Here is a 15,566-nt window from a genome sequence, read left to right on the forward strand (position 1 = left end):
GTTGATTGGGATGCTGAGCCACCTGTTTGTGAACGTAAGTTGAAATTCTTCTTTCTATTGCTTTTATTCATGTATTTTAAATTTTCTCTTGAATTCTATATTTTTTGTAGAGCTGAGATTGAACCCAGGGCCTCATGCATGCTAGGAGGTGCTCTACTCCAGACATAAACCTGTAAATTTACAGACATAGACATGAAAATTTTGGCCTTGTACCCAGCAATGTGCATATTTTTTTAAACTTTCTGTATAGTCTTGCAGTTTTGAAATATTTACTTCCTTTGGTCTTTAGTATATACATTTGTTACAGCCTCCTGTACGTATTGACTACAAGAGATAAAATTAGATTTTTGGAGGTCATCTTAAAGCAATTACTTACTGCAGTTTTTTAAAGACGACGTTATTTGAACTGAGTATGTTCCTCCTGGACAGTGAACACAAATTTTGTACTGTCTATGAGAGGTGCATGGCCACAGAAGGACCTGCTGATGCTCTGGTTGTGTGGTCTGAGTCAGTGCAGGAAGGACAAAGGACTTGTGACTGGGGCATTCTGCTGATAGACCAGGGAGAACTAAAAAGAAGAGGTGCAAGTCTGTTTGAGGATGCATTAGGAGGCCACTCTGAGTGTTCTCAACTTGGTTATTGTATAAAAAAAAAAGGAGAGAAGGATAATCCTAGACTGACAGATGATTCTGTGCCTCTGTGGTTGTGGTTGGGGTCGAAAGAGTTAGCAGGATCTGTAAACATTCAAAAGCAGATGATGATGTCTGCTCATACGTTGTCAGAATGTTCCTAAAGAAGGTGAGAGGCCCAGGACCACAGCACCCAAGATTCAGTGTCTTCTTCCTCCAGGGTGTCCTGCAGCACAAACAGGCAGGGTATTGCTCTAAGGAACCAGTGCACCAAGGAAAATGAGGAGGCTGCAGAATATGTTAAATTTTTAGCTAAGAGAATGAAGCCAAAGAAAAATATAGGAAAAAATTGCCAATAGAGATAAACTGTCACTGTCTTCTACTTCCAAGTCTGAGTCCAGTCAAAAAATAACTCTTTTTAGAGGATAAATGATCAGATAAAAACAGTGTTCTTTGATTAAGAACATTCTCCTTTATTTCTAATTTGCTGAAATGTTTGCCCTTATTGCATGTTTTAGTTATAGTTCTACACATATGAAATAATCATATCTTTTTTCTTTCATTTTGTTAAGATGTCACCTTGACTTTAAAAGGCTAATCAATGGAATTTGTATAATAAACCTATCTTGGTTCTGATGTATTGAATATTATTCTACATTTGTTCGTATGCAGATACATGTGTGATTGCTAAAATTTTTTAATCTTAGCATTACAAAGTTGCTTTAATATTTGAAAATCAGTTTGTGAAACCCCATGTTGGTCATTGTTTCACCCTGTTCAAATATTGCTGAATTCAATTTTCTTTTTTTAAATTTTTTTATTGCATATTTTATTTACTTACATTTCAGATGTCATCCCCTTTCCCCATCCCTCCTCCAGAAACCCTATATCTTATTCCCCCTCCTCCTTCTTGCTTTTTTTTCTTTATTAGTATTTTAAGTTAACATACAAAGTACTGGGTTTTATTACAGCATCCTCGTACATGTGTCATTAGAGTTCTGATTTGTTTCCCTCTGCCATTTCCCTTTCTTCCTCCAGCTAGTTTCCTCATCTGAGTTCCTGTCACATGTATTCCATCACCCTCCCTCCTCATCCTTTTTTTTTGTATTAGTAACTTTTTTAAAAAATGTTAATTAAAGGCTTTATAAGTTTGGAAATGCTCAATAACAAGATGCCCATACAATCAGAAGTGTAACCCAATGCCCAACTAGATATACCAACCATCTTTGACTGGAGGAGACATGAACATCCACCTCCATGTCCCTCCTTCTCTTTCTGCCCCTCCCCCCTCTTGTCTCCTAGCTCCTCCTCTCATTTTCCTCCTCCTCTCCTTATTCCTCTTCCTCTCTTTACTCCTCCCACCTTCGCTCCTCCTTCATATCACCCTTCCTGTTAAAATAAAACTTTTCTCTCAAAATACAATTGGAGCATAACTATACCAATTTGTATCAGTAAGGTACAAGATAGACCTAATACCCAGTCCAACATTTTGTTGACTAACCAGAATGTCTGTCATCTCTCCTAACTGAAAGACTTAGTTCTGAACCTGGCTTTTTTCTTGGCTTTAGAATGAATGTCAGCTGAAAATCATCCTCTCAAATCTTTTCTCTCAAAGTAAATAGCAGGGATTGGTTACGAGACTGTAAGTCTTCAACCCATCAGAAATCCAGAGTGACTGAATTAACTGAAATTATGGGAAGCACAAAGCATAGCTCCTAAAACTTAGCCAATTTATAGAGACCTCTGAACACCTGGACAGTCCTCTATACTACAAAAAGGTGGAGCATCCGATTTTCAGCCTTCTGGCCCAGGATCACCTGACAGACCTAGTGATGCAGAATTATTAAGTGCTGATTACTCTGTCTTGTCAGATGTAATCAGTCGTCTATTCCGCAAGTGTGTCCTTTTCAGGACAGTAATTTGTCTGTAGATGAAAAGAGGCAATTCTTGCCTAGTGGCTGTCTCACCACAACTGGAGTAACTCTGAAGACGCTCAATTTCTTCTTAGAATCCAAGACAGGAAGCTGTCAGGAGCAGATAGGCCTCTAATCAAAATGAACCTTATTGCAGAAATGTTTGTAACAGCAATTCTGTGGACTCCTGAAATTTTGAAAACCAACTATCCATGTAAGACAATCTGGACTGTTGTCTGTTAACTCCTCTCAGCTATTTCTAAATAAAATCTAGAAAACACCCTAACAATAAACTCAGAGCCATGCAATTGCTATAGGCCCTTAACTCACAGACTAACCATCTCAAATCAGTTTAAAAAAAGTTAAAGAAGGACTGGGCCTAAGCCTTGTATTCCTAAATGTGTTATATAGGCACAATGCCTATGAGAGTAACAATATTAATCTCAATTCTATATCAATAAGAAACCTTAAGTTTGAAATCAAAGTAAATTTTGTACCATTTAAGAAATTATAACTTCAGCTTAATAACAATTATACAGATTTCTACCAATAGGTTATGGCTATGCAATAAATCCTAGCTATTCCTCCCTGTTCCAACAAAACCACTAATTTTCCCTAGAAAGACAGTCCAGTATTAACTACCTCAATCCCCAAGCACAGGGAATAGGGGCGCCAACTCTTCAATAACTTCTTCAAGCTGATTATGGGCATTGAGATATTAGAAGAGGGGCGGGGGGTGGGAGAATAAATTGATAAGCCTCTAATGTCTGTGTCTTCACTGTATCCAGCTGTGGTTGCACCCAACATCAGAAGTTTGAGCAGGTCTGCTCAGCTTGCTTGATGAGTAGATACACCAAGGCTGTGTATTCTGCAATATACAATTCTCAAAACAAGTTTTAGTATTAAGATAATTTTTTGTTTGAATTCTGGAATCTAGTCCTCTGGTGGCCTGCCTCTGTCATGTCTAATCCATGTATAATTCTTGGAGTTTCTATGAGGGTGTCCTCCCAATATCCTCCCATTCCTACCTCCCTGCTCTCGAATTCCCTAACACTAGGGAATCCAAATTATTGGGTACGAAGGTCCTCTACTTCCATTGATGCCTGAGAAGGCCACCCTCAACCACCTATACAGATGGAACCATGAGTTCCTCTCTTTGTGTTCTTGGGCTAGAGGTTTTAGAATGGCTATTCCACCTTGTTTCTTAGGACCATTTGCTTGAAAAATTGTTTTCCACCCGTTTACTCTAAGGTAGTGTCTCTCTTTGTCACTGAGGTAGGTTTCCTGTAAGGTAGCAAAATGCTGGGTCTTGTTTACCTATCCAGTCCATTAGCCTATGTCTTTTTATTGGGGCATTGAGTCCATTAATGTTAAGAGATATTAAGGAACAGTGATTGTTGCTTCCTGTTATTTTTGTTATTAGAGTTAGAATTATCTTTGTGTGGCTATCTTCTTTTGGATTTGTTACAAGAGGATTACTTTCTTGCTCTTTCTAGGGTATAATTTCCCTCCTTGTATTGGTGCTTTCCCACTAATATCCTTTGTAATGGCAGGTTTGTGGAAATTTGGATTTGTCATGGAATATCTTGGTTTCTCCATCTATGATAATTGAGAGTTTTGCTGCATATAGTTGCCTGGGCTGGCATTTGTGTTCTCTTAGGGTCTGTATGACATCTGTCCAGGATCTTCTCGATTTTATAGTATCTGTTGAGAAGTCTGGTGTAATTCTGATAGGTCTGCCTTGATATTTTACTTGGCTTTCTTCCCTTCATTTATTATTCTTTCTTTGTTTTGTACATTTGATGTTTTGATTATTATGTAACGGGAGGTATTTCTTTTCTGGTCTAGTCTATTTGGCATTCTGTAGGCTTCTTGTTTGTTTATGGGCTTCTCATTCTTAAGGTTAGGGAAGTTTTCTTCTATAATTTTGTTGAAGATATTTATTGGCCCTTTAAGTTGGAAATCTTCACTCTTATCTATACCTATTATCCTTAGGTTTGGTTTTCTCATTGTGTCCTGGATTTCCTGAATGTTTTGTGTTAATAACTTTTTGCATTTCGCGTTTTCTTTGACAGTTGTGTCAATATTTTCTATGGTATCTTCTGCACCTGAGATTCTCTCTTCTATCTCTTGTATTCTGTTTATGATGCTTGCATCTATGACTCCTGATTTTTTCCCAGGTTTTCTATCTCCAGGACAATCTCCCTTTGTGATTTTTCTGTTGTTTCCACTTTTATGTCCTAGATGGATTTGTTCAATTCCTTCACCTGTTTGGTTGTGTTCTCTTGTATTCTTTAAGGGATTTTTGTGTTTCCTCTTTAAGGACTTCTACCTGTTTACCTGTGTTCTCCTCAAATTCTTTGAGAGTGTTATTTATGTCCTTCTTAAAGTCCTCTAGCATCATCATTAGAAGTGATTTTAAATCTGAATCTTGCTTTTCTGGTGATATGGGGAAGTCAGGACTTTCTAGTGTGGGAGAACTAGGTTCTAATGATGCCAAGTACCCTGGGTTGCTGATGCTTAAGTTCTTGCACTTGCCTTTCACCATCTGGATCTCCTTAGTGCTACCTGCCCTGTCTCTGACTGGAGCCTGTCTTTCCTATTATCTTGGTTCATTCAGATCTGTGTGGGGTGGGTGTTACTACTGGGGTTAGAGCTGGGACCCAAGATCGGCTCAGCCCAGACTGGAAGGGCTCTGCTGGGGCCCAGACTGGAAGGAACCAGTGCTCAGGGCCCTAGTGAATTCCTGGGTCCTAGTGGGTCCTGGTTAATCCCTGTTTATGGTGGGTGTTGCTGTCTTCTTACCTAAGATACTGCCCAGGTTAGAGCTCCTGGGAGCCCCCTTCCTGTGGGATTTGTGAGATTGGGTGCAGAGCTGCCGCCCAGAATCTGCTCAGTGATGGAGTCCAGACTGGAAGGGCAGAATTCAATTTTCTAATTTTGCTTAGTATATTTGCATCTATGTTCCAAGAAATATTAGGTTATAATTAGCTTTTATTTTTCTTTTAGTGCCATTGTCCAGTTTAGGCATCAAGATTATGTTGGCCTCGTAAAATGTTCTTGACATTATTATTTACTGTTCTCTAGAATAATTTCTTTAATAATAATGTTATTTTTGTTTACATGTTTCAGTGGGTTTAGTAATGGAGTAGTCTAGATCTGGGTGAGGGGAAGTTATGGTTATTAAATTTTTAATTGCTGACTTTATTTTCATAATAACTAAAATTAGCATATTTTACTTAATGTCTTATTGAATTAATTTGGGATAAGTTTTGTTTTTTAAGTCACATACTCATTTCTTTTTATGTCTTGTTCGTTGTCAGAACTATATTTATCATTGCGTCTTCTCATCATTTTGATGTCTATAGATTCTATAGTGATACAAAGTTGAGATATTGGTTATAACGTCTTCTGTTTCTGTGGTCAGTTTTGCTGGAGATGTATCAATTCTGTTAAGCTCTTCACAAACAATCTTTAACTTTGTCGAGTTTTTCCTAATGTATGTCTATTTTTAATTTTTATTCCCACCATATTATTTTCTTTCTTTCATTTCCTTTTACCTCAACTTTATGTACTTCTCCACTACTCCTAAATGAATAACGTGGCTGATAAGTGTAGCCGCCAGGGGCCATGGATGAACTGGGTTGACCTGAAAGGGGGACTGGAAGTGAAAAGGAGATGGAGGGGTGAAAGAAGCATGGAGTCAAGACAACCTTCTCTGATCAAGGCTCAAAGTTTAATATTCAGCACTGAATTTACATAGGGAAAGCCCATCCCAAACTATCCTGGGTTTCTGTTGCAAAGCAGGCTCAGCAGGAAGTCTCTTTGTGAACAAAGCAGCTGGACTCACCTAGGTGTTAAGATCCTGTGTGGCAAACAAGGTCTTCCAGACTGCTCAAGGCTGGGAAGGGCACAGATAAGATCATTTGTTTTAAATGTTTAATTTTTATAATGCACGTTTAAACCTGTACATTTGGTTCAAACTGTTTTATTTACTTTCCAAACAGTTATTTGTCTATTACTACTGTGCACAAAAGTTTTCTGACAGATAGGGAAATTAAAAGTGTGATACTTAATTTCTAAGCATTGGGAGATTTTGCAGTTTATTATTTTTTACTAGTTTACTTTGAAGCATACTGAGTCATATTTTGTGGCTCAGAATCGGGACAGTTTTGATAAAGTATTATAATGTTCTTAAAAAGAATGGATAGTGGTTTTGTGTAATTTTCTATAAATGTGATTTAGGAAAATGATTTAGAATAAATTTTTGTTTTCCTCAATTTTTCTCTTAGTTACTGATAGGAGTATATAAGTTGTGTGCGTGTGTGTGTGTGTGTGTGTATTCACTCTCTAAAGTTCAGATAACAAGTTATTGCAAGCTTGCTAGCTTAAAGAGGAGAAATTTATTATCTTTTAGTTTGATGACCAAAATACTCCACTCAAGATATCAGTAATATGCTTGGATTCTTCTGGAAGCCAAGAGAGACAATCTGGGTTTTTTTTTCTTCTACTTTTATGGTTTATGACATCACTCCCTGTTTCCTTGTCACAGTGTCTTCTCTGTATTGTTGTTTTTTCAATTGTTAGAGAATATTGTACTAGTTTCTATAATCAAACCCACAATAGCTAAAATCTTAACATATTTTATTCAGTGTACTACCCTTGCACAAATAAGAAAGCATTAAGTTTTTTATTTCTAAACTGATATGGCTGTTGAAAGGTGTAGCCTAGGCTAACTTAGACTAATTGATCATCTTTCCTCCACCTCTTCAGCCTATCTTACTGCCATGTGTTATGACAGCTAGCACTGCTAAATTCTGTCTGTTATAAAGGCAATAAGTGCCTTTGTTTACCACAATCTAATATCAACTGTACGTCTCCTATGTCCCCAGTACTACAAACAACTCCAACTGTGTGACTCTATAGCTTCTTGTCACTGTCGTTTTTATGTTACTTGTTCATATTTCAAAAGAAGTGTTATTTTTATAGAAGAAATAGTTTGTATTTATCTTGCAGTTAATTAGGCTGCCTTGGCATCCATTTTGAATATAGCAGCCTTACTTGGCTACACTTTTACTTTCTGTGGTTTAAGTTACCCATGGTGAACTAGTCCAAAAAAAATCTCAGATACAAAACTTTAGAAATAATTCTTAAGTTCAACGTTATGCATCACTGTAAAAAGTGTGAGGAACCCTTATGCTGTCCATTTCTATTCAACACTATCCCACTGAGGGTAAAAAAGATCTTTTTCAGTATGTCTGTTTATACTGCAGATATGAAATTGTTCCTTAGGCATTTATCAGACTATGCTAGGTATCTAGTGCTTGTGTTCAAATATTCCTTAGATAGCAACCTAATGCTAGACACTTTGCCATTTACTTCATTCATTCAGTGGCAATGAAATAATGAATGTAAATGTTTTCAGTTTGGTGATTCATTAGGTTTAATCTGCTTTCTTTGCCCAGGGATTTATTGTGAGATGCCCTCAGGCATTGCCAATGGATTCTACAGTCCTACCAAAGAACATTATGAGTATGGAATGGCGGTTCACTATTACTGCCTCCTTAATGAGATAGGGAGTCCGCTCTTTAACCTGGTGGGTCAGTCTGCCATACACTGTACCACCCATGATGATCAGACTGGAGTCTGGAGTAGCCCTTCTCCTCAGTGCATTGAACGCAACAAATGTATTCCTCCTCCCCATGTTGAAAATGCAGTCATGGTGACTGAAAACAGAAGCTTGTTTTCCTTAAGGGATATTGTGGAGTTTAAATGTCAACCTGGATTTACCATGAGAGGAGCCAGCAGTGTGCATTGTCAGTCCCTAAACAGATGGGAGCCAGAGGTACCAAGCTGCTTCATGGGTAAGTCTGACCTGGGCTTTGAGGTCTGCAATGCCATTGGGTATTGGAGGATCAGGGGTATGGTTGGCTCTGGATGAGGGAATACAGTGAACAGGTTGAATGAATAAATTTTCTTGGAAGGGAATATGAAATCGAGAAGGGATGTATGTTTGTGTGGGTGCTCAAGCACCCATGTAAGCACAGCCATTCCAGTTGAGAAGCAGAGCCAAGTGTGAGCAAGGAATGTGATGCATCCTGGGAATTATCACACGGTGACGTTCTCTCCAGCTCCTGTCAGTTATCCATATCATAATATTTACCAATGTGGAATGACTGATCCACGGGAAGTTATATTTAATGTATGCATAGTTAATTTCTAGAACAAAGCTGTGGAGTAGTTTCTATTGTTTCCATATTGAGGCTTAGAGGTTAAATAATTTTCCAAGATGATGCAGATACTAACTTGCAGAGCAAGGATTAGACTCTAAGTCTTCCTGTCTGCCAGATTTTTCAAAGCACAAAGGCTTTCCTGTAGGAAATGGGTTATAAAGATGTTCGAAGGTCAGGAAAAATAAGAGCAGGAAAGCAATGTGGCTAAAGATGAGGGAGCTACCGTTTCTATAGAAATAGAGCTGACACAGCTGGCTCTGCCCTGCTTGACACAGTCACCATCTGTCAGCCAGACTCTGTCTGGTATGCTTCCAGAATAGAGCCAGTCCTTGCTTGTCACTGGTGTTGCTAGAATCTGAATGGCTACGGCTCACTTGAGAGTCATCAAGGCTGTCTCAACTGAAGCTGTTCTGGGATACATAAAGGTGTCTATCATATCCCTAGATATGATAGGTAATACATACCATGAGGCTGGGAATCAACATAAATGCAATCAGCTAGTCTTAAATATGACAGCACAATGTATTAGTCGAAGATGAGCCCTCAAGGGAAAAAATTTATTGTAGAGTACTTCCCCATTTTTAACTGGAGAAGTCTAAAGGATAGGGAGAATTCAACTGAAATGAGGCTTTGGATTGTTGCTGTTGTATTTGTTTGTTTTGGTGTATGTGTGGTCTGGGTGTGTGTGTGGTGTTTGTGCACATATGTGTGTGACAGAGACAGAAAGGGAGCTTTTCCCATTTTGAAACTTCGTGTAATTGGTCTACACAGCTAATTTCAGGAGAGCCAAAGCTACACAAAGAAATCCTGTCTCGAAAAACAAAGCAAAAGAAAACAAAACAAAAGGATATATTGGAAGTGTTGTAACCCTAGTGTACACCTTCAAGATAAAATAGTAAATTCAAGATTTATCAGTTGTAGTCACAGTGTCTGTATTGTATTGAGACTTTTGGCAGAAAAGTTATTTTGTCATATATAAATAAGGCTGTTTTTTCTTCTTTCTTCCACACGCAGACCTATAGCTGTGAGCCTTTTGCATCTGTGATCTAGTTTACCATTGAGGGGAAATTGTTTTCATGCCTGAAACTTTCTTTTCCCCTCAGTATGTCAGCTGCCCCAGAATCCAATGCTAGGGTTATACACCCAAACAAAGATCCCTGTTCTCCAAGCAGGAGCTGCTCTGCTGCTGTGAGTGAGGCTGTACTGTCCATGCAGCTGTCTCCCTGCACTGTACAGTCTGTCATCCTGCTTGACATATGTGGCTTATGTTTTTTATTCTCCATACACTGCTATTATTTCTGTTTGATTTTTTTTTCCTCCAGAGAAACCCTGTGATCCTTTCCCGGAGCAGCTTCCTAATGGGCATGTACTGTTTCCACTAAATCTTCAGCTTGGAGCCAAAGTGTCCTTTGTTTGTAATGAAGGGTGAGTGCAAGCAAATCTAATCTGCTGGACATTAAAACTAAGTCTGAACTTGTCCACAGTATGAGAAAGTTGGTATGAGGAAGACACAACTTCTAATATTGTATATAGGAAAGACTGACGGTAGAATTCATAAAATAAGATATGAAGGTAAAACTGTGATGTTTATTAAATAACAGATTCAAAACCAAATATAACTACTGGTTTTAAATATATAGGTAATATACTAAGTGAAAATATCATTTTCTAAATAGAAAATAACGTTAGCAATTCTGAGAAAAATTATGTATTATGGAAAGTTTATGTAAGTAACAATACATTTAGCAGTCATTCTCAGGAAAAGAAAACAAATGCTCAATAAGAGAATTTATAAGAGAAACAAAGCATAAGGTGTGGGATTAAAACACCCATTGCGTATCATTTGATTAGTAATGGGCTGTGGCCTTTGAAATGGGGGATGATTCTAACACGTTAGGGGAGGTCATGAACATGCTTGACAGCAGACATGCTTCTGTGAAACTACCAATCATCGACAACAAAGAATCTGCTCTTCAGTGCTTGTCAGAATTCCTGGCAGGCACCAAATACCAGGAACATTTAAGATTTAGAAGAGCATGAGGGTTTAACATCCTTTGAGAATTTTGGATGACTTCTTACAAGAAACTGGCTTTTTTCCCCTCTGAGTTTTCCCTCCAGTCCCATTGCTTTAAAAGGAAAACCAAACAACAACAAAACTCCCCAGCAAACAGTACTTTTTAAGGCTCTTGTTTGCCATACACAAGTACCTCATAAGTCACCTGTTCTCTGAATTACCCAGAGAAACGGAAGTTATTGTTTAGTAGCTGAGCTTCCTGTTCTAAGCTAGGCCACAATCACAGGTACTGAGACATAAGAACAGTCTCTATTTCCTGCCAGTTAACTCTGCCTCTTCAGTGCTGGAGTTGGCAAGGTGTTGCCTTGGCAGAGTGAGTTCACAGTTGTGACAGTGAGCAGTACCAGCTTCCCTCCAGCATGAGCAGTGTCTCTCAGTCAGAGTCCATGTCTACCTTTGCCCTGTCTATCTGACTGTCTTCTGTCTTCTGACTATCTTCCTGACTACCTTCTTCAATTTCAGCTGGGAGTGTTATCTAACATGACCCCTTGCTTTGCAAATCTTTTTTACCCACCTGCTTCAAGCTGTGCTCATTGAATCCACACACTCCTTCCATCTCCTGGTTTCATAGCCTCAGAATCCTCAGATGATTTTTGGGCTGGACCTGGGAATTGAGTTATTACTCTAGCCAAAGCCTTTTACAGCCCACTCCCCATTTCTTCCTTAGGTATCAATTAAAAGGCAGTTCTTCTAGTCATTGTGTTCTTCATGGAGTGGAAAGCATTTGGAATACCAGTGTGCCTGTGTGTGAACGTGAGTATATAGAGTAAGACTTTAATCTAGATTTTAATGCCCTAACTTTTTGTACTTTAACACATACCATCTCTGTTAGGGTTTTTTCTATATTCTAGCCTATATATTGACAGAATTTGATTAATGAGATTTTTTTTAATCAAAGTGAGTATCTCCTTGCCATGGAATCTCTTTGATAAGCTTCAATCATTCTGAATTATGTATTTTGTGTGATATTTCCTAAGTAGAAATAGCACATGCCCAGCAATCGAGGGTGTGTCTATATCTTTAGCAAAATGGTAAATGCTGAATCCTTCAGGACAGCCCTTAAAGCTGTGGGAACGAACTCTGAAAACATGAGTTCAAAAACATATAATTTCACAGCTACGTAAAACATAAGGATACAATACAAATTTTATAAGGGGCTTTACAGATCTAAAGGAACAAAGGTAGCTACACTAGAAGCCAAGTTGTCAGAAAAACAGTAAGGAAGGAGATAAAGAGATTTGGAGTGGTGATCACAGGAGATCTCACCGATCTAAGTTTTTTGTTTATGCTTACAAGAGCAGGCAGATTCTTTAGCTCAGGGTAGCCTGGGACAGCAAAGTTAGGCCCAGGCTTGGTAGAAATGGCAATTTCAGGGCAGGGTCACTCCCAGGGAGCTTATCCTCTGTGTCTAACAAAGACAGGCTGATCTCTGAATTCTTTTGCAATGTTAAAAAAAGTGTCCTTGCTTTCTCCTAAGAATTAAGGAAGCTAGGATCCTGGAATGCTGATTCTTGGGATAATCAAAGGGAAACCTGTGGTAAAGACTGACTTGATATGTAAATAAAAAACGGCCTTGGCTCTACAAGAGAGTCTATCCAGAGAATTTTTAGAATAGCAAGAGCTGTCTGGTGCAGAACAAAGAGAAAGCAGTCTGGATAGCAGAGCACAGGCCTCCAACTTGTACCCACAAACTTGACTTGGCTGGTTTTTGGCAGGTCCTTGGCAGTGCTTGCCCTGGAACCAAACCTGTAGCACATGAGCATTGAGGAACATTCCATGTCCAAACCTTAGCACTCGTTACATATGCTTCTCCAACTCCTTAAGCTTAGGAGGGCATGTCTCCAACACTAAATGTACATCAGACTTGTTCTATTCACAGGATGTCAGTCACTCCCTGAAATCCCACATGGGAAGCACACCCCAAACAACAAGAACATTTCTCCTGGAAAAGAAGTATTCTACCACTGTGATCCTGGTTATGGATTCCTTAGGACTGCTTCCCTACACTGCACCACACAGGGAGACTGGAGTCCTGAGGCCCCCATATGGGCAAGTGTTTAGACTCTCTTCTGTTTTGTTCTGTTTTGTTTTATTAAAGATTTTCTTTGTCCTTTGCATGACATGCTTGGTTCTTTGTTTCCCCTTTAGTGAAACCTGTGATGATTTCCTGGGCCATCTTCCTAATGGACATTTACCTTTCTCTCTGAATGTTCAGCTTGGGCCCAAAGTGTCATTTATTTGTGATGAAGGCTGAGTGTGACTCAGAATAGAGATCAGAGACAGAATGCTAGACAGGGACTCTGTTTAAAGATTATAAAAAGGAGTTCCCAAGGAGGTCAACCTCTGGAAAGATCAGTTCAAAATGAGAATAGGAACTTACTGACATTAGTATCAAGTGGCAGTAGGACCAATGTCAAGTACAAACATAGATTCTTTTGGATTTTTTATCCAAAACTAGAACTAGAAATAAATTCATTGTTGCTTAAAATAAAAGAGGTCTTGATGAACAAGACAGAACTTCACATAATGATCAGTCAGACAAGGATCAAGATACATAAAACCAACCAGTAGTAGAATCTGTAGTAGTATATGGACAAGTATATTTTGATCCAAGTACACATCTTCTCCGGGATCACAGTGGCCAATGACAGTGTGTTTCGTGGTAGTTATTAGTTGTTTATGAATCTATTGTTGTGGGTAGCAGATTCGATAGATCTGTAGACAGGAAGACTAGGCAAGACAGCAGTTATCTTGAATACTTTTCAAGGGATCTACTATTTATGAAATCTGCCAAACACCATGGTTTTTTTTTTTTGTTTCTTTGTTTTTTAATTCCAGAACAATTACAAATTTCAGGACAATAGAACCCAACAACAAACTGGACATCCAGAATGGCAAACACTCATCCATTTCTTTCTTTACAAACCATCTAGCATAAGATGCTTCTGTACAAACAGTGCCTGATTTAGTCCCCAATGTTTGCCATTTCTTCTCCTGATCTTCAGATATGAACAAGAGAAATAGCAGCTAGAAATCAGAAGGGTTCAGAAGGGTCTGGAATTGGTATCACAGTTGAACACACCAGCTCTAACCCTGCAGTCAGTCACAGGTTTCCCTAGAACTTAGTATCCATGTGACCAAAGCTTCACCTGTCCTCAGTCTTGTAAACAGGACTTTTACTATGCCTGGTGTAAAGCAATTGAATGGATGCTTTAAAAACAAAAACAAAAAAACTTACTTCCAACACCATTAAAGACTTAGCTTCCTAGGTGATCTAGGACTACTGTCTCCTGGGCTTTTAGAATAAACTCTAGCTTAGGTTAGGCCTCAGTTTCTTCTTAGCAAAAAACTTAGAGATCCAGAACTACTAATGTCCCAGCCATGTGCATCATCATCACAATTTCATTAAAATTAAGAGAACTTAAACCTTTTTTCTTCTTTCTAGAATTTTTTCCCATATTCTCCAGTTGTCGTCAATGGGAAGCATGTATAATTATTTAATCGGGCATGAGTATTCATTTACTTATTTACCACATATATAATTGATATTGTCTTAACCAATAAAGGATGTTTTACACCAGTAAAACATGATCTTCCATTATCATTGTAGCAAAATTACTGAAATGTTGCTAAAAAGGTATTTCTTAGCTCATTTACATGGACTCAGATTCTGTTTTGAAGAGGGTCAGAAGGCTACTTTTAGCAGGTCAATCAAAATCCTCTGATATAGGAAAACCATACTTCTAGAAATGCCACTTTATAAACCTTGAGACAATTACAACAGAAAAGGAGGTTTGCTTGAAGTTGAGGAAGATATTTAGGGCTGGAAAGAAAAAGAAAGCAATTTAAAGGATGAATGAAATGAAATAAAAGAAATTAGATAGTATGTAAAATTAGAATTACTTCATAGCAAAAATATCAGAATATGTTGTATACCAAGAGCGTTACCATGAAATTGTAATATTTTTTCTTAATTAGGTGTCCCACATGGACCAAGGATTGTAAAACATGGTTGTCCTGACGTATTTTTCTAACACTTTTCAGCTGAATAGTTGATCATCAAAAGTGTCCCATGTTCTCTTTTCTGACTTTAAAAGTCAGACAATTTAAGAATAAGTTTCTGAGGTTGACAGTAATTCTTTATTGAAGCTATACCCCATTTTGTGGAGGGCAAAGTCTGGGGTTACAGATGTTTCTATAATAGCCATTTAAGTAACCACAAACTAGTAATCTCCTTGTGATTTTTCTAATTGCAGAAGTGATATGTAGACTCCCTCAGGATATGAGTGGATTCCAAAAGGACTTGAAAATGAAGAAAGAGTATTACTATGGAGACAGTGTAACTTTGGAATGTGCGGCTGGGTACACTCTGGAAGGCAGTTCTCAGAGCCAGTGCCAGTTCGATAACAGCTGGGATCCTCCTCTGGCCAAATGTGTAGCTCGTAAGTGCAAACCTTAGGGATGGAGCCCCTCCTCAGCATGGGCACTGACTGCCTAGTCATCAGTCTGTTCTGGTGCCCACTGTGATGGGGTGTGATGGTATGGAGGGATGAGGGAGCTAAGAATGTGCTGCTCTCTCAGAATTTGACAAACTGGAATCTTAGTAAACATCACTTGAGGTGTGACTGCAGGAGTCTTCTGGCAGACTTTCTGAGGGGTATTCCTTGCATAGGAAGACAGGAAAATAATCTTAATCACCTGAGACCAAGAAATGGGC

At 38.5% G+C, this 15,566-nt stretch overlaps 1 protein-coding gene across 1 annotated transcript; it reads left to right on the forward strand.

Moving 5' to 3' along the window:
* Window positions 1-6: 6 nt before the first annotated feature.
* Window positions 7-15,215, forward strand: LOC114635870 (complement component receptor 1-like protein). The gene is made up of 6 exons (XM_028784255.1): window positions 7-34; window positions 8,008-8,406; window positions 10,098-10,200; window positions 11,517-11,602; window positions 12,729-12,898; window positions 15,106-15,215. Exons 2-6 carry the CDS (start codon window positions 8,022-8,024, stop codon window positions 15,109-15,111), a joined length of 750 nt encoding a protein of 249 aa, XP_028640088.1. The 5' UTR covers window positions 7-34; window positions 8,008-8,021; the 3' UTR covers window positions 15,112-15,215.
* Window positions 15,216-15,566: the final 351 nt, after the last annotated feature.

This window comes from Grammomys surdaster, unplaced genomic scaffold, assembly GCF_004785775.1.
Source record: "Grammomys surdaster isolate TR1022 unplaced genomic scaffold, NIH_TR_1.0 119039, whole genome shotgun sequence".
NCBI lineage: Eukaryota > Metazoa > Chordata > Mammalia > Rodentia > Muridae > Grammomys > Grammomys surdaster.